The sequence below is a fragment of the Coregonus lavaretus genome (assembly GCF_964263955.1).
Source record: "Coregonus lavaretus genome assembly, chromosome: 16".
Lineage (NCBI taxonomy): Eukaryota > Metazoa > Chordata > Actinopteri > Salmoniformes > Salmonidae > Coregonus > Coregonus lavaretus.
In genome coordinates, this window is record NC_140003.1 from 32,714,968 (window position 1) to 32,742,656 (window position 27,689).

Genomic DNA, 27,689 nt, shown 5'->3' on the forward strand with positions numbered 1-27,689 from the left:
ATGAGTGACAGGAGGCGATCTGCCGCTGCTCTGAGCTCAAGAGCGCACGCCTTTTCGGTGGAAGCCCTGATTGGGTCAAACAAGAAGAGAAAGCTCCGCGGCTGGGAGGAAAAGGAGCTGGAGTTGTCTATGGAGAGCCTCGCCACCAACGGACAATTAGGAGACGGCGACGACCCTTGTCTAGATATCGACCCTGGTCAGTGCGTAACCACCATTACTTCATATTTTGGGGTTGTTGAATATTGTTATGCTTACATCACAAAACTACGGATTATATCTCATGGAATAGAGGAATACAGAAAATGCAACTATTTCATCACCATCTATAGTCCCGTGTAGCTCAGTTGGTAGAGCATGGCGCTTGCAACGCCAGGGTTGTGGGTTCGATTCCCACGGGGGACCAGTATGAAAAAAAAGATGTATGCATTCACTAACTGTAAGTCCCTCTGGATAAGAGCGTTTGCTAAATGACTATAATGTAATATCAAAGATAACGAGTCCTTTGACTTTTTCCTCAGATAACTAATGTGGAATAATATAGTAGCCTACTTCTGTAGGCTAATAGTGTCCATAAATAATATATGTTTGTAGTTTAACATAACTATATACCGTTGGCCTAATAGTGGTGTATTAACATTGTGTAAATTATCAAAGAAGTTAACCCCAAAATATTGATTTTGTACAATAACCATTGCTTTAACAAATTAATTGGCCTGTCAGTAGACCATGAAGCACGCAGAAAAATGTAGTAGCCTCTCGCGGAAGGTCACGGTTCATTTTCTTATTGCACAACTATATTCATTCATATCATAAATGGTTACCTTAAAAGTTGTATTACCATTGTTTTACAAATTACTACATATTGGTAAAAAATACAGGTCGCATGTGAGGCCAGTGTCCCCTCTCCACTAGGCCTAGCTGCGTAAAATCTATTTCACTTGTGCCTCCCCACTGGGCAAAGACGTAAATTCAACGTCTATTACACGTTGGTTCAATGTCATTTCATTGAAATGACGTGGAAACAACGTTGATTCAACCAGTGTGTGCCCAGTGGGTCTCTATTGATACAATACAATTGGCCATATCGGTGACCCCAGTGGAGACATGGTCAATTGTAATTAATATTTACATATTAAGATGGTCTTCAATTGAGAGAGATATTTGGCAGAGATGTGGTAGGCCTACATTGGCAGCAAAGTTGCACGATTTAGTGTAGTTTCTGGGATTCAATGCAAATCATTCATTTTTGCAGCGTGCCACATACAAGATATCATAGAAATAGGCCATCAAAGGCCAAATCTGGGTTTCTTATATATATATATATCAAAATTGTGAGTCCAAGTATAATATAAAACAATGCGTGTGTGCGTGTGTGAAGAGAGTGTGTGTGTTGTTTGCACTTGGTTAGCCTGTGTGCCCTGTATTTTCTATTCTAATTTCGTGCAGCATATGTAGACCTAGTCTAACGCCATCATTTTTCCTATTTGGGAAACAATAGGCCAATAAAACGTACGTTTAAACTATTTGTATTATAAAGTTTTATTGGTTTATTTTTCCAATAATATAAACTATTTCGCTATATGAAGTTAAGGACACGCAACCCCCGTCTGTGTTTGGCCTATAGGCCTACTCAAAATGTGTTCAGTGGATTACTTTAAGTCGAAGGAAAACACCAACACAGCTTTCAGTCAATTATTGAGTCTTAATATGATTTTGTTATGTTTAAAATAAAATAAAATGCAGTGTATTCGCTATAGGAAAAACGTCGATTGGGTAGAGACTCGGGCCTCAATCTCCAAGTGGCACTCACCTATATGAGCAATGGTGCGTCTAAAGAATAGCTTTTATAAAGAATAAAGCAGAATTGGGACATCAATGTATATTTCATTCAAATTGATAATATGAATTGTGTATGCCACAATCCCAAAATCGAAATGCTCAGGCTAATTTGAATGGCCTGCTATGATTCACGCAGGCTTTCTATTATTGTCAAAACATTTCATATCCATAAATCGGAAATATCCAACTATTTTTACATCTTTCTATCGCTTTTAATTTGTTGGACATGTTGTAACAAGCCAAAGAAAGTAGCCTAGACTATCAGGATTTTCAATAAGTCGAAGTTATTGCATTCCTAGCAAGTCACATTATATTCAAGATAGGATAGGCCTATCTCTCATTTTATATGCTAGAATTTTCTAATTTATTTACAAAGACGGCAAAATATGTATGCAAACCTAAAACTAACGCTTCTGGGATTTATATGTCACAAATGTCTCGTCTTTTCTACGTTTTGAGGGATTTGGAGCAGGTTTGAATTGAAGAACATTGCATTGAACTTATCGAAGAGAGACTGATGTCAAAAGCAGACATCAATGACTCAATCTTGAGGCTTCGAGCTTGAATAACCTTACTTTATTAACTAAATCACGATGGAGATATTCCATACCCTGGCCTATTCCAACCATCTCAGGCCTCAAATATGAATTCTAGGCCTAATATGAATGGATATATCTCCTCTCAGGTCCTTATAGACTACATTGAATTTCAACAGACACGTAAGCCAACAATCCCCATTACAATTGGATTCACAATAGGCCTTGTAGCCTATAGACCATACGCGAAGTCCCTCCTGCTTTTTATCAAATATATAGGCCTGAATTAATGATCTAAAAGGGTTTAAAACTAGCCCTGCTATTTGGCATTATAGGCTATGTGCCTAAATATATATGTATCTTATTTGGTTAATTTAGCGTCACGTGCATGGCTTTATGATCTACATATTTATTTATAATTTTACAATTCATTGTAGAGGCCGGGTCAAGCTGCATGGTTGAGAAGCCTTCAGCAAAATGACGGACCCTCGAGCACAGAGGCTGCTGTCTGAAACGCGCCAGCCGCCAAGTGTTGTGCATTTGGTGGATGCCTCACAAATGAGGAGAACCGAACTAAATTAGTTCACAGCTGAGATGCAGGGTATCAGTACTACCATTGACAATTTGACAGCGAGTCAATCAGTCAAGCACAGGTTATATACCCTCCACGGTTTCACATGAGCTGTTTCAGTTAGGGTCGTCGTTAATTGAAAAGTCACGTTGTCTCCACGGGCTCCAAGTCGTTATGAGCCAGATTCCTGGCAGCATTGCGAGCAGTGTGGGAGAGTATCCAGCCTTGACTAGCCTCCAGTTGACGCGTAGACCAGCCATCATTGAAAACAGCTCGTCCCTGTGGTCAGTTTGTGCGGTTTAGTCTTTTTACTTAATGATTTTGCCTCCATGTGAAGCTTTCAAACCGACATGGCCATATAACATTCTTATTGAAAGACAAGTATTGGGAGAATAGATCAAAATTGTGAGAACACCACACAATAGCTTAAACTGAATTAATCACAATGTGTTTCCCAGAGAACCAACATGTATGACAAACATTACCTTAGTTTCAGATAAGCACATGTAGGCCTATCTGCAGAATTTCCCCTCCAAAGCAAGGACTATTATCAATATTAAATTGCCTGCCTGAAATGTAAATATCAGCACTGTCAGGTGTGTGTTTGTGTGCGTGCGAGAGAGAACATAAAAACCTGGAATAATAAGACAGAGTACTTTTCATTGTGGATTTACAAATAAATATATATAACATATTGCAGATTGCCTTTAATCTCACTCTTAATGATAGCCTATTACTAAATGGCTTGTATAGCATGTCTGTCTCACACAGGGAATCTGTCATTATATTATGGATAATCATTTAGACTTTTATTTTTATTTTTATAGTCTATGGGGTGACACTGGATTTTAAGAGACAGGCATAGGCTACTGTCACTGAACTGCTGAATCTTTATTTTAAAACATATATTTGTGATTTTGTGATTATTCTGTCCATACTTCATTTAGCTCTGTGGTTAAATATTTTAACCTATTCTATATAATAATATATTATATAATGTATGATATATAAATTGTCACTTGGTACTAATTATCTCTGAACCATTAGAGACCCAACTTTAAAAATTCTGCCTCTGAGAAGAAAAGCCCAAATGTAAGAAAACAGATGTGTGCACTATTAAAACGGTTAAATCTTCATTTTATTGCCTCTCCCTAACATGGGTCTGAATTAAATGCATGTAGAAACAGGTGGTTCTGCTTGTGGATTGGGTTACTCTTCGATTTCATGGTTGGTAGATTGCTACTTACCCAGCCTGTTACAACTGTATTAAATGCATCTTCTATTCATAAACCTGTTTCCATAGGAAGGGCTTTACCTTGTAAGGCAAGTGTGTAATGATCACCAATGAACAGATCAGTCATACTATGTGAATAGTCCATTGTTCCAATTCAATAGTCACACACGTTTGTTAGTTTAAAAAAAGTATGATTTTATTCTTAACATGGTTTTTCAAACTAGATCATTACATAGTGAATGAGTTTGTGTGTCAGAATAAGAAGCTAAAATCCATAATATTCTTTGCACCTTTTAAAGTGTTATAATTCACATTCAAACTATCTGGATTTCTTGTTGTGACAAAAGCTGATTTCTCTGTGCCTAACCACAAGTTAGTTTAAAGGGTTTTTGAAAAAGTGAGTGCTCTTCTCCATAGTTTAGTAGAGATTGGTGCAGTCTTTATTGGACAACTGTCTTTGATTGTAGTTGGTCAGCATTAATCATGCACTTGAGGTTAGCACCAGATTTTTGACTCTGCTTCCACCTTTCTCTCTATTAGCTGCAGTGAGGTGCTACTTCCTTAAATATATGTATTTGTCCCTCCCTTCCTCTCACTCCATCTCTCTCATTGTCTCCACATTTCTCTTTCGATATGTCTCTTTTTACCCAGCAATATCCTGTGTAATGTGGAACAGATGTGTGTTGTTTCTCACACTTGTGTTGCTCTTCTCTACTGACTGGTTATAGTGGGTGAGACAGAGTAGGCTGTCAGTGAGGAGGGGGACAATGGGATAGCTGTGGTGGAAAGGGACTGGTCTGGTAACATATGAGGGACAGCGTGGTGACTCAGTGAGTGCTGGAGGATCCACGCGGCGCAGCTTGATGACAGCAAAGGCCTGAGACGACAGCAGCAGCCAGGCAGTCATGATTGCAAATATCTGGTTTGGCCTCTCCCACTGTGTGGCTGACGGCTGTGGGGCTGTATGGGCCAAATCAACAGTCACTCTGTCTGCCATGTTCTCCGGCTCACACAGGGTGTGAGAGAGAGGATCATCACCGCCAATACGCTGAAAGGATCTCTCAAGAGGATGACAAAAAGTCTCTCCTCTAAATATCCCACTCCCCTTTTCTGCACCCCTCTCTCTCTCTCTCTCTCTCTCTCTCTCTCTCTCTCTCTCTCTCTCTCTCTCTCTCTCTCTCTCTCTCTCTCTCTCTCTCTCTCTCTCTCTCTCTCTCTCTCTCTCTCTCTCTCTCTCTCTCTCTCTCTCTCTCTCTCTCGCATCCCTGTCTCTGTGGTGTAGCTGTCCTGCCTGCCGTGCCTTCATGTCTCCACTCCATGCTCTTGTCTCTTGTTTTGGGGCTGGTGATCACTTGGTGGTTAGTCCTGGGCCACACTCCAGTCTTTAGCAGTCCTGCATCTGCATAACCCTGCTTACTTGGTGTGTCCTGCCAAAGCAACCTACTCATGTCAGGGACCTCAATAAATAATATAATATTACATATTGGCACATACTAACAGAGGAGACAAGTACATTAATAAGAAATATAATTCATAACTTTACAGTAGGCTGTATAGAACTCAAAACGTTTCAATTTATGAGCTCATAAATGGTGAATTGTATTTTTCACTAAATAGTGTTCTCCATATCGAACATTAAATGCTGCAGCCTATAGTAATGTAAGCCTACACTCTTAGAAAAAAATAAGTGCTATCTATAACCTAAAAGGGTTCTTCGGATGGCCTCGTTGAAGAACCCTTTTGGTTCCAGGTAGAAACCTTTTGGGTTCCATGTAGTACCCTTTCCACTGAGGATTCCACATGAAACCCAAAACGGTTATACCTGGAACCAAAAAAGGGTCTCCTATGGGGACAGCCAAAGAGCCCGTTTGGAACCCTTTTGGATTCCAAGGCTTTATTTGGAAACTAAGATCTGGAACAGCTAATCTGGGAAATTTCGTCTGTTCATGTTGTTTATGTAGGCTACACTTCTTTTGCCATTTTCGTTGTTCTTATTGTGTTGCCTCTATTAGAGATTTCATGGTAAAAAATATAATAACTTTGTTATAACTTTGTTGTGGGTCCTTTTCATATGTCGTAGTAATATCTGACATCAGACTATAGACAAAGTAATATAAATTAAAGTTTGTAGTTCCTGTGTATGTTTATTTGAATAATACGTCTTACATTCATATGGGCAAGAGGCTGTTAGGCATACTTTATATTTTTATGCTCTCATTAACTGTGGCGTGGCATTCAGTTGGGTTAATTTTTTAGCTTTTTAATTTTGTTTGTGGGCATGTTTTTTTTCATGTTAAAATACCCATTTCGTTTGACGCACGCGTTACCCTTGTGGATACTTTATGACATTTCGAACGCAAATTGAATAGTTTTAGTCAGATTTCAATTTTCTTCAGTTTTGGTGCTTTGTCTGATTTCATGCTGCAGGTGATTTGGCCTCAACGGGCAATACCAGAGACCGTAAAAAAGAGGTCAATACTCAAGGCCAATTTTCCTAAGGCCCCCGCTTTACCTTGGCTACATTTTCATAATCTTGTTAATCTCCATAGATTCGGAGGCAAGCCCCGGATCAGACGGCGAGGGTTTGGCGGAGAGGACGTCGTGCTCCTTCGGCTCCCCCGCGGAGCTGGCCCCGGCGGCCTGCGAGCCGTCTCCAGCTGCCTCAATGGAGGAGATTCAGGTGGAGCTGCAGTGCGCAGACCTCTGGAAGCGCTTCCATGAAATTGGCACAGAGATGATCATCACTAAAGCAGGGAGGTAAAGCAGCTACTGCATATTTATGATTTAAAGGACTCATCTGATATTATATTTCCTTCTAGGAATAGGCTGCGCTGCACATATATTCTGTGTGGGCCTACTATAGGATAGACTAGGCATATGGCCTAGCCTACTATAGGTTTTTACGACTAGGTGCATTGCCTCCGATGACGCAAAATTGTTTATGAAGTTCTGTGCAAACCCAGAAATTAATTATAATTGCTACATTTTCCAAGTTATTAAAAACATATTTCTTCCTCACAGCGTGTGGACTATAGCATCAGGAGACCAGTGTGCATAGTCTATATGTCCACACACACACACACACACACACACACACACACACACACACACACACACACACACACACACACACACACACACACACACACAGTCTTGTACACACACACGCACACCGAGCCTAGATTTGCACAAAAGACGCCCGTGCGCTATGGGAATTACCCCTGTAGCACGCTATGTTTTTGAGGGGTGCTAATGTGTTGCACATGGGGGAAAGGGCTCCGGACGTGCGAGGGCCGCTCCAGTCACAGGCCAGACATGAAGTGTGAGGGTATTCCATGGCTGATGTCAGAGAATAGCCGGCGAAGAAAGGAACTGTTTCTAATTAATCTCTTTGAAACATGTTTTCGGTTTTCTTGCTCTTTTGGGTAGCAATTACAACCCAAACCGAGCATATAACTAAACCTACACTGTTCTCAGGAAGACCTTTCCCCCACGCGCTCTCGCCGGGAGCGCCATTGTATTTCCCGTCCATTTGGAATTTTACGATCAAGCAATATGAGAAGGGAACTTATTGCTTGATTTATTTGTTTGCCATCAAGGAAACTTATGAAGTCCACTTATTCACAAAGTAAGCCCAACAGTAAAGTGGTCTAGGGTATGACTTTTTCCTCCATAAAACAAATGAAAACATTGGGAAAGCATGTTCCTCTGTAGGTCTATAGTTTATAATACATTATAAACCTATTTACATATTTGTTTATTTCAAAATTAGGGTATTTACAGCTAGAAGGTGAAGCGGTTCATCTAACCTAGGCCTAACTGACTTAAGTTTCAAAGGCCACTTGATTTTACAGAAACTGTAATCCATGGTTCAGTTTTCTTTAAACAGCCACTACAAACTTCAGCTAACCTTAGCCACCACAAGCTAACAATCAATGGAAGTGATGGGGGGATGTGAGCATGTCATTTTCTTTTTAAATGTCCAAATCACCTGAAATCAATTCAAATCAACTCCATATTTGGTTTGATGTTACTTAAAGGTGATTTGGCAATAGAAAAACATGCTCACATGCCTTCATCACTTCCATTGATTGTTAACTTGTGGTGGCTAAAGTTAGCTGAAGTTTGTAGTGGTTTAAAGAGAACTGAACCATGGATTACGGTTTCTCCTGGCCATAGACTACTTTCAGGGTGAGGAAACATCTAACATCAAGTTGTAAAATAGTGAACTACTCCTTTAAGGCCATTTCAACACCCTGTTTTGAGTTCAGAGACTTCAACACAAAAACAATTTCAAATAATTTTAATGGATCAGAAATATTTGTTATGTTTTAGGTTACAATTTAATGTAAATTAAAGAGAAATAGAGGCCCAGTAAAAACATCAGCATCAAGCATTTAGATTTCTCCCCATCTAGTCTAGGCTATTTACAGGCTAATATAGACCTACTACTTTTAACAACAGAAGATAGTACAATATTAATTTTAACAACAAAAATATTATGATATGAATCACATTTAACAAACATAGGCCTATGATAATTCCTCTGACTATGTAACATGCATTGTAAGAGAGCGAGGGCAGAGCGGAAGGTCCTATGGCCTAACATGGGGATGCGCATATTTCTCTTCTCATTTGAAAATGCTTTCCATTTAGTTAAACTAGATATCCACTGATTCTTTTTGTCGATCTTAATTTATTTGAAGCTGACCAATTAGTCTACATGTTTTTATGGAGAAATGGCAAGGACCGCGTGTTGAATTGTCTTTTGGCAGGCCAATATCAAGTTACATAATATTCTGAAGTTGTGCTGTGAAGTTGTTAAGTTGTATTTTCAAATCAAATCAAATCAAATCAAATTTTATTGGCCACATGCGCCGAATACAACAGGTGTAGACATTACAGTGAAATGCTTACTTACAGCCCTTAACCAACAATGCATTAATTTTTTCATAAAAAGTAAAATAAAACAACAACAAAAAAGTGTTGAGAAAAAAAGAGCAGAAGTAAAATAAAATAACAGTAGGGAGGCTATATATACAGGGGGGTACCGGTGCAGAGTCAATGTGTAGGGGCACCGGCTAGTTGAGGTAGTTGAGGTAATATGTACATGTGGGTAGAGTTAACGTGACTATGCATAAATAATTAACAGAGCAGCAGCAGCGTAAAAAGATGGGGTGGGGGTGGGGGGGGCAGTGCAAATAGTCCAGGTAGCCATGATTAGCTGTTCAGTTCGGTTTGCTCTTCTGTTAATAATGTACACTAACTTTACAGTTAAACCATAAATCAGATTTACCTAAACAATATATGATCAACGTTGTTTTCATGATATTCATTAATCAGATTTACATTGTTAATCACCCCATAAATAGAATCAGTCCCTGTTTAAATGCAGTAGGCCTAGAGTTTACACAACTAGCTGCATCTATTTCATGGCTCTGCTAATAATAAGCCTATAAATTCATACGAGGAAGGAAGTAAGAAAACAGCCCTCTTTTCTCATTATGAGGGCAAAGATGTATGACGTTGAAATAAAAATAAAATGCAGCTTTTGAAGTGTAAAACGAGGAATTAACTTGAAAATGTCTCTGTGTATGCAGTCCTACTTTTAATATGGCGTCTGTTTGCATTTTAAACTTATTTTCCTGGTTTGGTTTGCGTCGAATTACTAAAAAAACTTCTCATGATTGGGTGCACATTTTCAAGGAAGAGTGAGTTTGTTGCCAGCTCGTGCATTAAGACAGTTTCAATCTTCTTTGATGATAAAATGACCTATTTTCTTTCATCTGAATAATATTTATTTAATGAAGACATGCAATGTTGATAGACATTTTAATGAATTATCATAAAATTGTGCATCTAGGCGCTGTTATGATGGGATGAAGGGTGAAAATGACCTCATATGACTGGCGAGACATTGGTCAAACTTCAAACCTTGTCCCTCTCTTGGATGTTGTGAATTTTCCCAGTGATTTGCCCAGTGGTGCACTAGAATGTATTTCGAGTGACATGAGTGGAATTTTACTTAATGTCTGCATGGTGCAGGGTTTCTTTTTCCTTTTTTAATGCTGATACTCATAATCCAATGTTAAACTTTGCAAGCTAGTTTTCTAATATCACTCTCTCTCTCTCTCTCTCTCTCTCTCTCTGTCCTCCTCTCTAAGGCGGATGTTCCCTGCGATGAGAGTAAAGATTGTGGGTCTGGACCCCCATCAGCAGTATTACATAGCCATGGACATTATTCCTGTGGACAATAAGAGATACAGGTATGCTCCTATCTTCTTAAGGTATGCTCACACTTCTTAGCCCATCCTAACATTTCCTAACATCCCCCTTCAGATGGATGTGTACAATGATGAATGCAAGGACGTACAGTGCCTTGCAAAAGTATTCATCCCCCTTGGCGGTTTTCCTATTTTGTTGCATTACAACCTGTAATTTAAATGGATTTTTATTTGGATTTCATGTAATGGACATACACAAAATAGTCCAAATTGGTGAAGTGAAATGAAAAAAATTACTTGTTTCAAAAAATTCAAAACAATAAATAATGGAAAAGTGGTGCGTGCATATGTATTCACCCCCTTTGCTATGAAGCCCCTAAATAAGATCTGGTCCAACCAATTACTGTAAGAAGTCATATAATTAGTTAAATAAAGTCCACCTGTGTGCAATCTAAATGTCACATGATCTGTCACATGATCTCAGTATATATATAAAAAATATCCAAAACTTTGAACATCCCACGGAGCACCATTAAATCCATTATAAAAAAATGGAAAGAATATGGCACCACAACAAACCTGCCAAGAGAGGGCCGCCCACCAAAACTCACCGGCCAGGCAAGGGCATTAATCAGAGAGGCAACAAAGAGACCAAAGATAACCCTGAAGGAGCTGCAAAGCTCCACAGCGGAGATTGGAGTATCTGTCCAATGGACCACTTTAAGTTATACACTCCACAGAGCTGGGCTTTACGGAAGAGTGACCAGAAAAAGCCATTGCTTAAAGAAAAAAATAAGCAAACACGTTTGGTGTTCACCAAAAGGCATGTGGGAGACTCCCCAAACATATGGAAGAAGGTACTCTGGTCAGATGAGACTAAAATTGAGCTTTTTGGCCATCAAGGAAAACGCTATGTCTGGCGCAAACCCAACACCTCTCATCACCCCGAGAACACCATCCCCACAGTGAAGCATGGTGGTGGCAGCATCATGTTGTGGGGATGTTTTTCATCGGCAGGGACTGGGAAACTGGTCAGAATTGAAGGAATGACGGATGGCGCTAAATACAGGGAAATTCTTGAGGGAAACCTGTTTCAGTCTTCCAGAGATTTGAGACTGGGACGGAGGTTCACCTTCCAGCAGGACAATGACCCTAAACATACTGCTAAAGCAACACTTGAGTGATTTAAGGGGAAACATTTAAATGTATTGGAATGGCCTAATCAAAGCCCAGACCTCAATCCAATTGAGAATCTGTGGTATGAATTAAAGATTGCTCTACACCAGCGGAACCCATCCAACTTGAAGGAGCTGGAGCAGTTTTGCCTTGAAGAATGGGCAAAAATCCCAGTGGCTAGATATGCCAAGCTTATAGAGACATACCCCAAGAGACTTGCAGCAGTAATTGCTGCAAAAGGTGGCTCTACAAAGTATTAACTTTGGGGGGGGTGAATAGTTATGCACGCTCAAGTTTTCTGTTTTTTTGTCTTATTTCTTGTTTGTTTCACAATAAGAAATATTTTGCATCTTCAAAGTGGTAGGCATGTTGTGTAAATCAAATGATACAACCCCCCCAAAAAATCCATTTTAATTCCAGGTTGTAAAGCAACAAAATTTGAAAAATGCCAAGGGGGGTGAATACTTTCGCAAGCCACTGTACACATACAGTGCCTTCAGAATGTATTCATACACCTTGACTTATTCCACATTTAGATGTTTTACATCCTGAATTCAAAATGGATCAAATAAAAAAGAAAAGTTGCACCCATCTACACACAATACCCTATAATGACAATGTGAAAACATGTTTTTAGAAATTGTAACTCATTTATTGAAAATGAAATACAGAAATATCTCATTTACATAAGTATTCACACGCCTGAGTCAATACTTTGTAGAAGCACCTTTGGCAGCGATTACAGCTGTGCGTCTTTCTGGGTAAATCTCTAAGAGCTTTCCACACCTGGATTTTGCAACATTTTCCCATTATTCTTTTCAAAATTCTTCAAGCTCTGTCAAATTAGTTGTTGATCATTTCTAGACAAGTATTTTCAGGTTGTGCCATAGATTTTCAAATAGATTTACAGTACAAGTCAAAAGTTTGGACACACCTACTCATTCCTGGGTTTTTCTTTATTTGTACTGTTTTCTACATTGTAGAATAATAGTGAAGACATCAAAACTATTAAATAACAAATATGGAATCATGTAGTAACCAAAAAAGTGTTAAACAAATCAAAATATATTTTAGATTTTAGATTCTTAAAAGTAGCCACCCTTTGCCTTGATTACAGCTTTGCACACTCTTAGCATTCTCTCAACCAGCTTCATGAGGAATGCTTTTCCAACAGTCTTGAAGGAGTTCCCACATATGCTGAGCACTTGTTGGCTGCTTTTCCTTCCCTCTGCGGTCCAACTCATCCCAAACCATCTCAATTTGGTTGAGGTCGGGTGATTGTGGAGGCCGACCTCATGCGGAGATCATCCGTTCACCTACTCTGCGTCTCACAAAGACACGGCGGTTGGAACCAAAAATCTCAAATTTGGACTCATCAGACCAAAGGACAGATTTCCACCGGTCTAATGTCCATTGCTCATGTTTCTTGGCCCAAGCAAGTCTCTTCTTCTTATTAGTGTCCTTTAGTAGTGGTTTCTTTGCAGCAATTCGACCATGAAGGCCTGATTCACGCTGTCTCCTCTGAACAGTTGATGTTGAGATGTGTCTGTTACTTGAACTCTGTGAAGGATTTATTTGGGCTGCAATCTGAGATGCATTTAATGCTAATGAACTTATCCTCTGCAGAAGAGAGAACTCTGAGTCTTCCTTTCCTGTGGCGGTCCTCATGAGAGCCAGTTTCATCATAGCGCTTAATGGTTTTTGCGACTGCACTTGAAGAAACTTTCAAAGTTCTTGACATTTTCCGGATTGACTGACCTTCATGTCTTAAAGTAATGATGGACTGTCATTTCTCTTTGCTTATTTGAGCTGTTCTTGCCATGATATGGACTTGGTCTTTTACCAAATAGGGCTGTCTTGTCACCCCTACCTTGTCACAACCCCTGATTGGCTCAAACGCATTAGGAAGGAAAGAAATTCCAAAAATTAACTTTTTACAATGCACACCTGTTAATTGAAATGCATTCCAGGTGACTACCTCATGAAGCTGGTTGAGAGTGTGCAAAGCTGTCATCAAGGCAAATTATGGCCACTTTGAAGAATCTCCTATATAAAATAGATTTATTGGTTATTACATGATTACATATGTGCTATTTCATAGTTTTGATGTCTTCACTATTATTCTACAATATAGAAAATAGTAAAAATAAAGAAAAACCCTGGAATGAGTAGGTGTGTTCAAATTTTCTAACTGGTACTGTAAGTCAAAACTGTAACTTGGCCACTCAGGAACGTTCACTGTCTTCTTGGTAAGCAATTCCAGTGTAGATTTGTTTTAGGGAATTGTCCTGCTGAAAGGTGAATTCATCTCCCAGTGTCTGGTGGAAAGTAGACTGAACCAGGTTTTCCTTTAGGACTTTTTCTGTGCTTAGCTCAATTCCGTTTCTTTTTAATTCTGAAAAAATTCCCCAGTCCTTAATGATTACAAGCATTCCCATAACATGATACTTTGTATTCAGGACAAAAAGTTAATTGCTTTGCCACATTTTCTGCAGTTTTACTTTAGTGCCTTGTTGCATGCAAACAGGATGCATGTTTTGGAATATTTATATTCTGTACAGGCTTCCTTCTTTTCACTCTGTCAATTAGGTTAGTTAGTATTGTGGAGTAACTACAATGTTGTTGATCCATCCTCAGTTTTCTCCTATCACAGCCATTAAACTCTGTAACTGTTTTAAAGTCACCTGTGGCCTCATGGTGAAATCGCTGAGCGGTTTCCTTCCTCTCCGGCAACTGAGTTTGGAAGGACGCCTGTATCTTTGTAGTGACTGAGTGTATTGATATACCATCCAAAGTGTAATTAATAACTTCACCATGCTCAAAGGGATATTCAATGTCTGCTTTATTTTATTTTACCCATATACCAACAGGTGCCCTTCTTTGCGAGGCATTGGAAAACCATTGGACATTTTTACTCCTGATCTTATTTAGACTTGCCATAACAAAGGGGTTGAATACGTATTGACCTAAGACATTTCAGCTTTTCATTGTTATTTAATTTATAAACATTTCCCAAAAGATTATTCCACTTTGACATGATTGGGTATTGTGTGTAGGCCAGTGACAAAACATCTATGTTTAATCAATTTTAAATTCAGGCTGTAACACAACAAAATGTGGAAAATGTAAAGGGGTGTGAATACTTTCTGAAGGCATTGTACATTATATACAACACATGTTATTTGGAACATGACACTCTCTGTGTCTGAGATTGATGTTATAATTCAGTCAAACCAAAATAGTCTCTACCCCCAACTTGGACGATATAGCCTACTATTGATCAACTGTTGTTGTGTATTTTATGATGGAGAGTAGTTGACCAAGAACAAAAACAAAACATGCACAGATCTTTGCACATTTCACATGGTGATAAGAAATGCAGATATGCACATAAATCTGAATGGAACTTAAAACAATGGCTTTTACTGTATGTCCATCTTGGGGATAGATGGATATCTCCAGTCAAAGTATTTGAATGAATTTCTGGCATAGAGCACAATGTCTGGTGTTCCAGAGAAGGACACCAGAGGAGAATGAAAAGTATTTATCATGATGTGTTTATGGTTCGAGTGAGACCATAATGTTGATAGCTTTATTCAGTGTGTAAATGGCAAAACATATTTTTACTGTAAACCACTTTGACCATGGTGGAATACTAGTTTTATGTACGTAAGTTATTGAAAAAAGGCTTTACTATCTCAGCTACCTCAGAACGCAGTTTAATGTGTCATACATTGGTAATGTGTCAGAGCAACAGACAAAACGGCAGTGTCATAGTTGCATTAATGTTATAGCAGCGCTACAGATGGGTTTCCATGCCTTTGTTTTCTTTTATCTCAAATTGAACACAGAGTACATCTTCAGTTTATATATCAATAACATGCATTAATGTTATTATTGTTACAGACATCTTTACTATGTTTATCGTTTTATTTGAGAAACAGAACTTGGCTGTCTTGAATGGAACACTGAGGAACCACTTTAACAATGCATTTTCAGTAGTTAAACATTATGTATTATTTTCCCAAGTTGTTTATTTACATTTTTCATCGAAGCACAGTAGAACCCTGGCTCTCTCACTGACTGAAGCATTTGCCTAAGAGGGAACGGTCTAGAGAATCCAAATATCATGGAAGATTTTTAGAAGCCAAAAGATCTTGTAAATTTAAATAGGATTTTCATTCTGGCTCGGGACTTTACCACAGGGCTTTGTAAACTGAGCTCTGAGCTGTCACTGGAATGTATCATAGTTCTCATAGAGTTGGGGTCTGGAAATACAGTCTTTACTTGCTTTACTTAGGCTCTCTGCCTCTCTTTAGGAATGTCTCGTTTATTCTGGACTCGTTAAATCTCTATATATTAAGTCTCTTTTATGTGGACAGTTGGGAAGTTTTAAGTTTGAATCAAAAACAACAGCAATGTCTACCTCTTAAAATGGACTGTCCACTATATGTGAGCACATACACACACATGCGCACACACACACACACACACACACACACACACACACACACACACACACACACACACACACACACACACACACACACACACACACACACACAAGAAAACACGTTTACATATGAGGACTTGACTTGATGATGCAAACTCGGACACACACCAGTCAACCTTGTAGGGTAATGTAACAGTGATACTTACTCTGTCAGTAAGGTAACCCAATATACAGCCTGGGTTTGGCAAGTGTGTGTGAGTCTTTTAATGTATGTGTCAGTCTGAATTTCTGTGTGTCCATAAAAGTATAGATCTGTTTCATGCGTTGCATGCATACATATGTTGCGTCGGTGGTCTGTCTGTGTGTGTGTGTCTGTGTGTGTGTGTGTATAGGAAGTATGGTGTTGGATGAGGAGGCTTGCCCCCCCCCCCCCCCCCATCTGTCCAAAGGGTGTCACATAAAGTCTGATCTTTATTGATTGTGCTGGAGCCAGATGGCAGATTTATGGAAGATGAAAGGGGACTAATCAAATTTCCAGTCCTGTTTGGGGCTAAGGTTTCTCTCTTCCTTAACACTTTCCCTGCTACACAGAGCTTAACCCTAAACAGCACTCCAAACAGGAAATTACACAAACGCCTGGCATTCTGTGTGTGTGTTTGGTCTGGGGTCGGGTCTGTGTGTGTGTGTGTGTGTGTGTGTGTGTGTGGAGAGAGAGAGAGAGAGAGAGAGACGAGAGGGTTGTGTTGCTAGTCAATAACAAAGTGGCCAAATGACAGTTTTGTCCATGTTTTACCACTGAATGATGACTTTGGCAGAGGCGTTGCAAGTAAGCACTTTCAACTGTCCGCATGGCCAGAACTAAAGGCAAACAGCTGTGGCTGGGGCTACAGTGGACTGGAATCCCCCTCGTGCTTCAGTCAGTCAGTCAGTCAGTCAGTGAGGGGAATGCACTATGCTGGGCGGGGCAGCCATATTGTACCGTAACTCACAATACAACATCAAATGTTATGACTAAGCTTAATTGGTAATATGTCATTAAAAGCATATGTAGTGTGTGTGGGGATATTTGATGTCTCTATTGTGAACACGCTCTGCATCTGAAACACATGACACATGATGTCCAAGACTTCAATGCTTCCCAATAACATGCAAAACCTGTGGAAAAAAACAGAGAAAGAAATGTGAAATAAGGTTTGGTGCTGATACGTCTGTCACTGTGTGTCTGTCCTCCAGATATGTGTACCACAGCTCCAAGTGGATGGTGGCGGGGAACGCGGACTCCCCTGTGCCCCCGCGGGTCTACATCCACCCAGACTCTCTGGCCTCTGGAGACACCTGGATGAGGCAGGTGGTCAGCTTCGACAAACTCAAACTCACCAACAACGAGCTGGACGACCAGGGCCATGTGAGTGAGCCGGTGAGCCGGCTTAACTTGACATACCATACTCTTGCCTCCCTCCTACACCTGTACACTTTAACACTTTAACACTTCTACACTAATATAAAGATATATTAGTAATTGTACTGTTTCAGTATTTCTCAAAGTGCTTTACATTATAATAGTGGAATTTACTTCACCCCACCCATGTATAGATAAGACTATTCTTAGAGAAGAAGAGAGACTGTTTTTGCTACTTCGGCCTTTATCGACTGATACTGAAACAGTCGATCGGTCGTGATGTAGTTATGGCACATGATGGATCTCCTCATGACATGAACTCAGTGCTGTTACAGGCCAGATTGCTTTGATTACCAGGTTGTTGAAACATTCAGAAGAGCCAGTGCAAATCCATTTCTCCATTGAGGTCCTGATTTAGGGATGCCAGGTAATGTCATCACTCAAGACGGACCCAACCTCCCCATGACGGAGGGATACATAATTTAGAATCTGCTCTCAAAATGGCTGCCTGTGGGGCGCTGTTGGGCTGGCACACCCTGGTCCTCATATGAGCCTGTTTTCCACCCGGCCAGCGGATTCTATCGCAGGTCCGTTCTTGTGACAAATGTAATAACAGATGCAGCAGTGGGCGCGTATTTTGAGGGGAGTCAGGCAAGGCCCCTTTTTCCTCTCCCACAGACTCATTATAAGGCCTTTGTTCCCCTGGAGGCCTCGAGGCGAGAGGAAATTAACTTTGTAACTTCCTGTGTGGGAAACCTCACCGCAGATAGGCGGGTATCTGTCCCATCTCTCTTCTCTTCTTCCTCTGACTACTACCAAACCTCTCCATCAACAGTGGTGGCTATTGGTTATTAATCATCTGTTTCATGTCTCGTTGTGCTGCTGATTGGCTTTTACTTGTGATTCATAAATTAGATATACATATGTCACTGAATTCACTGCATTGTTACAGTAGGCCTATTGCCTTAATGCCATTACTACATGTATTGTTTTGACAAGAGATCCGTCAGATAAGACCCTTGGCTGCTCTGTGTTGTTGTGAGCTCAGTGTGTGTACGTGTGACGGGGGCGGGGCTGACCTGACTCAGGCACAGGCAGGACTCAGAATCCCGGCCCTAACTGCGGGGTCCCGTGGGCCGAGCAGGGGGGCAAGGTGAAGATGATGGGGTGGGGGGGCCTTGCTAGAATATGACATTTACTGTCACTGTTATTCGGTACTGTTTCCCCAATCTCTGTTTGAAATGACCCCCTTAGTTGTCTGTGGCTCCAGGGAGGCTTTCTCACTCGGCTGTAATCAAGAGCAGACAGAGAGCCGGAGGAAAGGCTGAGCCGCCTGCTGTCTGGTGTTAAATACTTACCTTACCACCCTCTCTCATTAGAAGTGTGGACTCATGTTCCTCTTAATTATATAGCCCTGATATGAATTCAGACTTGTGTAGACACACACACACACACACACACACACACACACACACACACACACACACACACACACACACACACACACACACACACACACACACACACAGAGAGAGAATATAACCATTACGATCTCTCTGTGGTTTCAGATCATCCTCCACTCCATGCATAAGTACCAGCCTCGTGTCCATGTAATCAGGAAGGACTTCAGCAGTGACCTGTCCCCCACCAAGCCTATTCCCAGCGGAGAGGGAGTGAAGACCTTCAGCTTCCCTGAGACTGTCTTCACCACCGTCACCGCCTACCAGAACCAACAGGTCTGAGACCAGACACCTTTCTCAATGGGTCTATCTGCACCAGGCTTAGGGTCAATACATTTTCAATTCTGGAAGTGAACATAAATTCAGTATGAATGAAAAATGACCAATTATTATTATTATTAACTCAAATTCAGATTTTCATGAAATTCTTTATTCATTCATACATCCCTTCAGTCCCTCTTCGATAAAAAAATTATATAAAAAATATATTGACCCGTTTCTTCCCTCTCCAACATGTGCATTAGTCATCGGTATGTCATGTGTTTTGATTGTAATGTTTTTCTTTCATGCAGATAACAAGACTAAAGATCGACCGCAACCCATTTGCTAAAGGATTTCGGGATTCAGGCAGAAACAGGTATATATTTCTCCAGTAACACGAGGTCCATGTAATACAACATGATTCAGCGTTTGCCATGCTGTGCGGCGCAAATCATTATTTTTCTCCAACGTGGCCTTTAATATGGAAATAATCCCCTGGAGATACCTCCTAATCCCATATGCTGCTCCATATAAAATCAGTCACTCTCTCCCCTGCCAAGAAAACCCCATTACATCTGAGATAGAACCACATGTTTTGGGTAGGGCTCTCTCTCTTTCCCTCCTTTTCTCTGTCTGTCTGTGTGTCTGTCTGCCTCTCTCTCTGTGTGTCTCTCTCTCTCTGTGTCTCTCTTTCTCTCTCTGTCTGTCTGTCTGTCTGTGTGTCTGAATTATCATATATAGCGGGGGAAACACTGAACCAGACCCTCAGCACATGAAAGCTCCAATCCCATCTGGAGCGCATTATTGGCACAGATATTTGAGACATATTTTTTCATTTTTCAAACAATAGAGTGCCGGATTTATGAACTAGCATTAGAATTTCATTGCTGAAAAGTACAGATTAAAAGATTATGCAGGAATAAGATATTTATAGACAGAAAATGTATTTATCCTTACACATATCCTAACTCTGCTCATGGTAGTAATTTACCTCATCACTGTTAAACTGTGCAGAGTAATGCCACATTATAGCGATCTGAAATCAATCAAAACAGTGACATATTACACAAGCTAAATTAACTACTGAGTTGGTTCTCCTCTTTTAATTTATATGTTAATACAGATCTGTCTCAGGCATTAAATTAGGATTATGTCGTCAATTGGATTTTGCCTGGTGACACATAACTTTATGAGGTAAAACAGGGCATAGCTTATTTGTTGGGTTTTGGTCTTGAGTGCTATGAATGAGCGCACTGATGGCCAGGGCCTGTGTGATTAGCGTAGTGCGCTAACGAGCTGGAATGGCCCGGGAGTTACTGGCCCTAAAATAACATGGTCGGGACAGGCCCTCGCTGGGATAGGGCCCAGCGGGGCACACAGGAGTAAATCACGCAGGAAGGAGAACCGTGTTCAAGATGAAATGTCACCCAGATTTATGATCACAGTAAAAACCTGCTCCTTTTAATGGCTTCAGTTTCCTCCGTCTGACTCCACTTCTCCTTCTCTCCCTCTCTCTTTCCAACCTCTCTCACTTATACTCCCTCCTTTCTCTATGTCCCTCTCTCGCTCTTTTGACTATCTGTTTTCCCGTCACAACTCTTCCTTCCTCTTTCTCTTGCCCGCCCTTGTTATGTTTTATGTACGCAACCCATCCCTCACACTGACCCTCTTTTTTTTTTCTTCCACTGTTTCAGTCTCTCGTTCTCTCTCTCACACAGGACTGGTCTGGAGGCGATCATGGAGACGTATGCGTTCTGGAGACCGCCTGTGAGGACACTCACGTTTGAGGACTTCACCAACATGCAGAAACAGCAAGGTGTGTAAAACTGTATCTAAACTATGTCCTAATCTCCCATCTACACTCTCTCACTGTCACTGCATACCTTTCCCTTACCTCACAACACATCAATTATCTATGTCCTTCATCAGTCTGGTCATCACTGGTCATCACTTTTGGCATGTCTGTCTGACTTGGAATGTGCTGAACTTTTCACATTCTGCAGGACCTTGAAAATAAAATAATTAAATGAACCCTGTGGCTTTTGGACTGCTTTGTGACGTGAGCGGTATCAGTGAAAGCCGCATGCGTCTCTCCCCAGCGAGTACAGCTCAGCACAGTGTCTTAGTCATGGCTCGTATCACAGGCCCCGATGCTTAAAGCAAGCCGATTTCCTCAGCACTCCTTTCTCCGAGGTCATGATGACGTTACGCCACTCAGTATTTTGTCTGTGCTGACATCTGTTTGTTATCACAAACTCCTCCAAACCGATTAGACGTTAATTAAAGTCCTCGCGCCGCTGATGAACTTTGGGCGCTCCGTAAGGACTGAGCACCCCCACCCCGCCAGCGGCACCAGACGCCCTTTCAGCGGGGTAATCAACAGTTCCCCTCAGCAACGCTGAAGCTGCTCTAACCCCGACCAGAAAGGAAAACATGACATCACTGTGATATCCTCCTCTCCTGACCAACAGAAACTTGCAGAACTGAGCTGAGCTGAACAGAACAGCACAGCAGTATTATCGAAGGCATATGGTGCAGTCAGAATCAGAACTCTGGCCAAGAGAGAATCCTGATCTAGTTAGTTATGCAGTGTTTCTTCTTTTCTTTAGCTGGTTTCAAACTGAATTTTAACAAAATGAATGCGGGCCAAATTCTCATTAATAAAGAAATATGTGATTCCAAAAGCTTGACTTATTGCATGTTAACCTGTGCCAAGATTAGTTTTTTATTTTTACGTTCATACATGTCTAAATTATGAATGCATGATTCTGTGAGAAAAGGGGCAAGCTCGGAGCTCTGTTGACCAGACATGTACTGTACCAAACTGAAGCCACATTTATGCTCAGAAACAAGTACTGTTATTTATGAGAGGGTTTAAGATCCCATAAATAGTACTATTTCAAAGAAGTAATGCGGTCATGCAATTAGTCCTTAAAATCAGATGTTGAGCAAGTCGAGGTGGTGAAGTCAGCTGCAACTCACAAGTAAGTGTAATATCGAATTCTTTAATACATGTGAATTAAGTTGCTTATGCGCCAGCCTTAAACATCACTCACTTATTTGACCGGTTAGGATCAAACGGCAGCAGTCGCTGGAAGGAGACATTTTGGCGGCGAAAGGTCCAATGGCTGAAATGAGAGATACTCTCAGAGTGTGACTGTTGGCCAGTGTTTGTGTTGTTGTTTCACTCCGTAGCGCTGGCTCTGTCTCACTGTCTTTGCGTTGTGTGTGTGTGTCTCTGTGTGTTTTTCAGGAGGAAGCACGGGTACCTCTCCCACCACCTCCAGCACAGGAACCCCCTCCCCTTCTGGCGCAGCTCACCTCCTGTCCCCCTCCTGCTCACCGCCCACCTTCCACCTGGCCCCCAACACCTTCAACGTGGGCTGCAGGGAGAGCCAGCTCTGCAGCATGGGCTTGTCTGAGTACCCGGCCTGCGCCCGCAGCAACATGGCGGCCCTGCAGGGCTACGGGGGCCTGGCCGACAGCTCCTATGGACGCCTCCAGGCAGCAGGGGGCACTGTGGCCTCCACCCAGCAGTCTGAATCCTTCCTGCCCCAGAGGACTTCCTCCCTGATTGCTGCGGGAATGCAGGGGGGCGGCCATGGCTCTCTGTCCGGAGGCAGCAGTGGAAGCGCTGGCGGGAAGATGGATGCCTATGGAGGTCAGCTGAACTCGTTCCCATCCTCCCAGCTGCAGTATGTGATGCAGGCAGGCGCTAGCTCCGCCTCTGGCTCCTCCTCTTCTGGCTCCTCCCCCTCATCCGCCCACATGTTCAGCGGGGGCCACCACCATGTGCAACAGGGGTCCTACAACGCCTTCTCACTCCACAACCCCTACAACCTGTATGGATACAACTTCCCCACCTCCCCTCGTCTGGCCGCCAGCCCCGAGAAGCCCCAGGGCGGCCTCCTGTGTTCCTCTTCCCCTGCCGGGGCGTTTGCCGAGCGCCAGTACCTGTCCAACGGTGGCATAGACAGCGTGCACATGATCGGAAATCCCTCTGCTGGCCAGCAGGGGGCTAGCTCCTGTGATGGCCGTCAGTATGGCTCCTCCTCTCAGATGTCCATGCACATAGTGTAAAAACTAGGATCTCACTTCTGACCCAATTTTCACTGTATTTCAACAAGTTATGTTTCTTCTACGATAAATCTGTTATCTAAGATGTGCTATTGATGTTAAGTCATTTTACATTTAGTGTTTGTAATACTGAGGTAGCCCGCAAAGTGAACCTTTCAAAAAATGACTTTTCATCTCATGATGTTTGTTGTTTTGATTTCCCCCCCAACAGGCTTTAAACAAGGGAGTGAAACTGTTATTTAATTACCACAATAGTGTTAAAAGGCGAAGTGAAACCTTATACCTGACTCTCTCAGTGACTGTTCAGAACACTAACCCCACTATTAGGGACACACAGAGGGATCCGTGAAGGAGAGGAGCCCATATACTCTTACTGTGCAGGGATTCTCAGGAGTGAACCCATTCATTTGTTATGGTGCAATAGTAATGACAGCCTATACAGTAACTCAGCCTTGTTGCTATGGACTCTATCCAGCCCCGGACAGGATGTGACAGGGGCTTCGTGTGATCCAGAAACTTCACCTCCACATCTCTAGTTTTATCAGGACAGTTATGCAACATTATTCTATAGCGTTGTGGCAACATTGGGAGAGAACTGAGAGGGTTGTGGATATTAACAGTGCCTGATAAAATATGAAGGTTTTCCCCTCTGGCCACTCAGAGGAGATGAAGGGAGGATGATGGTCGAGGCACAGAGGGTGAATATAATATCATACAGCACATACTGGAGGGATGAAGTCAAAGACCTAAAGGTCAGGGTGACGGAGGAACTATGTGTGTCTGACGGGGCCTAGTTGTTGGCCCTGCACCTCTCAGTGGACATGCTGGACGAGAGGCTCTGTTCAAGGGGGCACTGACCATACAGTGAAATCACCACAATCTTATCAACTCCTTTCCTCTCGGACTGGAATGGCTTCACAATTTTGAGTGGATTACCTTTTAAAAAGCATATATAAGATGGTGAATGCAAGTAAAAACCATAAGCTTTAAAGTTGTTGTGTGAAATGTTATAAATATACAATAGGAAAACAGAGTAATGAAAGTATGTTTTGGTGTGTTGTAGATAAGCGTATTTAAGTGCCAAGCAATAATACAATTATATGGGCCAATCTATCATGAAAACAAATGTGTTGAAAAAAGGGAAATATCACAAATATTCTTTAGAAAGGCCTTTTAAAAAACTGTAAATACAGGTGCCAAGCACATTAAAGTTCAATAAACATTTAAAATCATTTACATGGTTTTGATTCATTTACAGCTGTCACTCTATAAGATGCGCTTACCATCAAAGAGTGGACCACTAACAAAAACACAAAGAATAGAGCAAATGCATCCCCTGACATTTTCTTATGCAAATATCCCTTGCTAGCAATTACAATGATATTTTACCAAATGGTATCATGTTATTCGAAATCCATGGGGTTTATTTCATTAGTTTAAATAATAGGACATCTTACTGACTGTGGCTTTATCATCAGAAATCTGCAATACTATAACTATAAAAGTATGGAACAGTAAAGATGTAGAAAGATGTACCAGCATATCATGTATTTTAGAAAAAGTTTCCAAGAATGGTCTTCTTTATTATCACAAGCTTAAGGTCCTGTAAACACATCTGCTCTCGTTGGTTTGAACCAATGACTCAACACATCTATCAAACTGAAATAGGAAAAAACCCAGCCCAGTCCTGCTGGTTCTGTCTACCAGAGAGGAAAGGAATCAAGCCCAGTCCTGCTGGTTCTGTCTACCAGAGAGGAAAGGAATCAAGCCCAGTCCTGCTGGTTCTGTCTACCAGAGAGGAAAGGAACCAAGCCCAGTCCTGCTGGTTCTGTCTACCAGAGAGGAAAGGAATCAAGCCCAGTCCTGCTGGTTCTGTCTACCAGAGAGGAAAGGAATCAAGCCCAGTCCTGCTGGTTCTGTCTACCAGAGAGGAAAGGAATCAAGCCCAGTCCTGCTGGTTCTGTCTACCAGAGAGGAAAGGAATCAAGCCCAGTCCTGCTGGTTCTGTCTACCAGAGAGGAAAGGAATCAAGCCCAGTCCTGCTGGTTCTGTCTACCAGAGAGGAAAGGAATCAAGCCCAGTCCTGCTGGTTCTGTCTACCAGAGAGGAAAGGAATCAAGCCCAGTCCTGCTGGTTCTGTCTACCAGAGAGGAAAGGAATCAAGCCCAGTCCTGCTGGTTCTGTCTACCAGAGAGGAAAGGAATCAAGCCCAGTCCTGCTGGTTCTGTCTACCAGAGAGGAAAGGAATCAAGCCCAGTCCTGCTGGTTCTGTCTACCAGAGAGGAAAGGAATCTAGCCCAGTCCTGCTGGTTCTGTCTACCAGAGAGGAAAGGAATCAAGCCCAGTCCTGCTGGTTCTGTCTACCAGAGAGGAAAGGAACCAAGCCCATGTGCATAATGTAACACACAGCCCTATTGTTGTGGATGGCTGGACATAAATATGCCACCTTTCAGAGGAATGCAGCTCGTAATCATTTGAACATTGGAGAGAGAGAGAGAGAGCGAGAGAGAGAGAGAGAGAGAGAGAGAGAGAGAGAGAGAGAGAGAGAGAGAGAGAGAGAGAGAGAGAGGGAATCCAGACAGTATTTATGGTGATTCTATTCTTGCTCTGCGGTGCCCCTCATTACAGATCCATTCAGACCCCAGTGATTTAGCAGGCCAATCAGCATCCATTACATGGATGTCCTCCGAGGAGAAAGTTCCTGCCCAATCACTTCATATCATGCGTACGGTTCCAACCATGAAATATCATATCTGAACCGTGATCAGAGAATGAAGTGGGTCTGGGACCGTAGAGACAGGGCTCAGTATTGGAAACACCTGTTTTCCAACCATGACTACAGCAATGAGTGGATGCACCGGAGAGGAGAGCAGCAATGATTTCATAATTTGGCATAACTCCATATATCTGGACATTATTTCCAATAATTATTCACATTATTTGTCTGATATCCCCCTACATCGTTTCAGCAGCATTTAAAATCAACTTCCCCTCACCACAAACTTACCTCAGCTTTACAGAGAAAAGGCACGCACATGGAAGGAAGAACACAGAGTAGAAATCTACAAAGCATATGATACAATACACAGCAGAGTCTGCTATAGCACAGTACTACCGAATCAAAACATTGCCTTCCAATGTCAGATTCAGAACGGCTTGAATAACAACCTCCTCACATCCTTTCATCTTGGCTTCTTTCATTAGCAGTAAAATATGCAAACAATCCGATTGATTGGTTAATAGATGTATATGCCTGCCATATAGTAAAATATGAAACTGGAACAATTTAAGATTCCAAACAAACTTCTGACAGGCTGGATATTTTATGAGACACTGACAAAGTTGAGAGGGTTCCAGTGCCTATTGCTGGGCTTTGAGGCCATTTTGAGTGACAGCATGCTGACTGGAAGGTATCCATCTCATAATCCCCTCTGTGGTCATTGCTCTTTCTCTTGGAGCAGATTTCAGACGTTTTACAGACTCCCAAATGTGATTTCTATCCCCAGGGAACCTTACTGGGCAAGATTCTGACTGAAGACCATTATTGGAACTGTGCAGAAAAAGGGATACAAAACGTAACTTTGATTGGGGACTTGGGGGCTGTTTTCTTTTGATAGGCTGGACTGCTGGTTGTGTGTATCATTTGTGTGCACCATATAAGATACGATTTTTGGTAAACTATTGCCCTCTTGTGTTTATACTCCTATTTGCCGTGGATTCCTAAGCGTTGGCCGATCATACTAACTGTCAGGAGGTTCACTATCTCAATGTAGTACTTTACAACTGACAAGTGCATTACAACACTAAATCACCTGTGTTTCACAACCAAGATTTCAATACCTTTGAATACCTTGCATACCTTTTTTATTTTACATCTTGAAGGTATTTTGAGAGTAACACAGGATGCATATCTGAGCCCTGAGTTTTCAACTAAAGCAACACGTTGATTTATTGCCAACTGCACACGTTTTTATTGCAGACACATTAAACGTTTTGAAACACTTTTGAAATACTTTTTATTTCATTTTTTACATAGGAAAATACATTTACAGCCAGCGATCCAATTTGACTTAAGAACTATGCAATGCGAAAAACCGTATTCCTTTAGTCATCATGTTCCTGATTTTCTGGATAGACACCTCTCTAGGTATGAGAAAATAATTCCTCTCTGTTTCTACTTTTTAGTCCACATGCAGGGAGGAGAGGAGGAGAGAACGTGTTCTGAATCCAACTGGTTGGTGATTCATGGTTTCCCTTTGCTCTGTGTGAGAAAAACAGCATTGAGCAGCTCATATGTCAATATGAGGTTTCAAACACACACACACGCACACACATACACACACACACACATACACACATACACACACACACACATTCTCTGAAATGTGGACACATAGGTCAACAGGAAATACTTTAAATGTTTTTTTCCCCTTCTGGAGGGAACAGAGATGTTTGCGAT

At 41.5% G+C, this 27,689-nt stretch overlaps 1 protein-coding gene across 1 annotated transcript; it reads left to right on the forward strand.

Moving 5' to 3' along the window:
* Positions 1-23,233, forward strand: tbx15 (T-box transcription factor 15; the record flags this gene model as incomplete). The annotated part of the gene is made up of 8 exons (XM_084179376.1): positions 1-196; positions 6,730-6,937; positions 10,345-10,446; positions 17,267-17,438; positions 19,001-19,168; positions 19,465-19,529; positions 20,872-20,969; positions 22,407-23,233. The coding sequence occupies 8 exons, from the start codon at positions 1-3 to the stop codon at positions 23,231-23,233; spliced, it is 1,836 nt and encodes a 611-aa protein (XP_084035502.1).
* Positions 23,234-27,689: the final 4,456 nt, after the last annotated feature.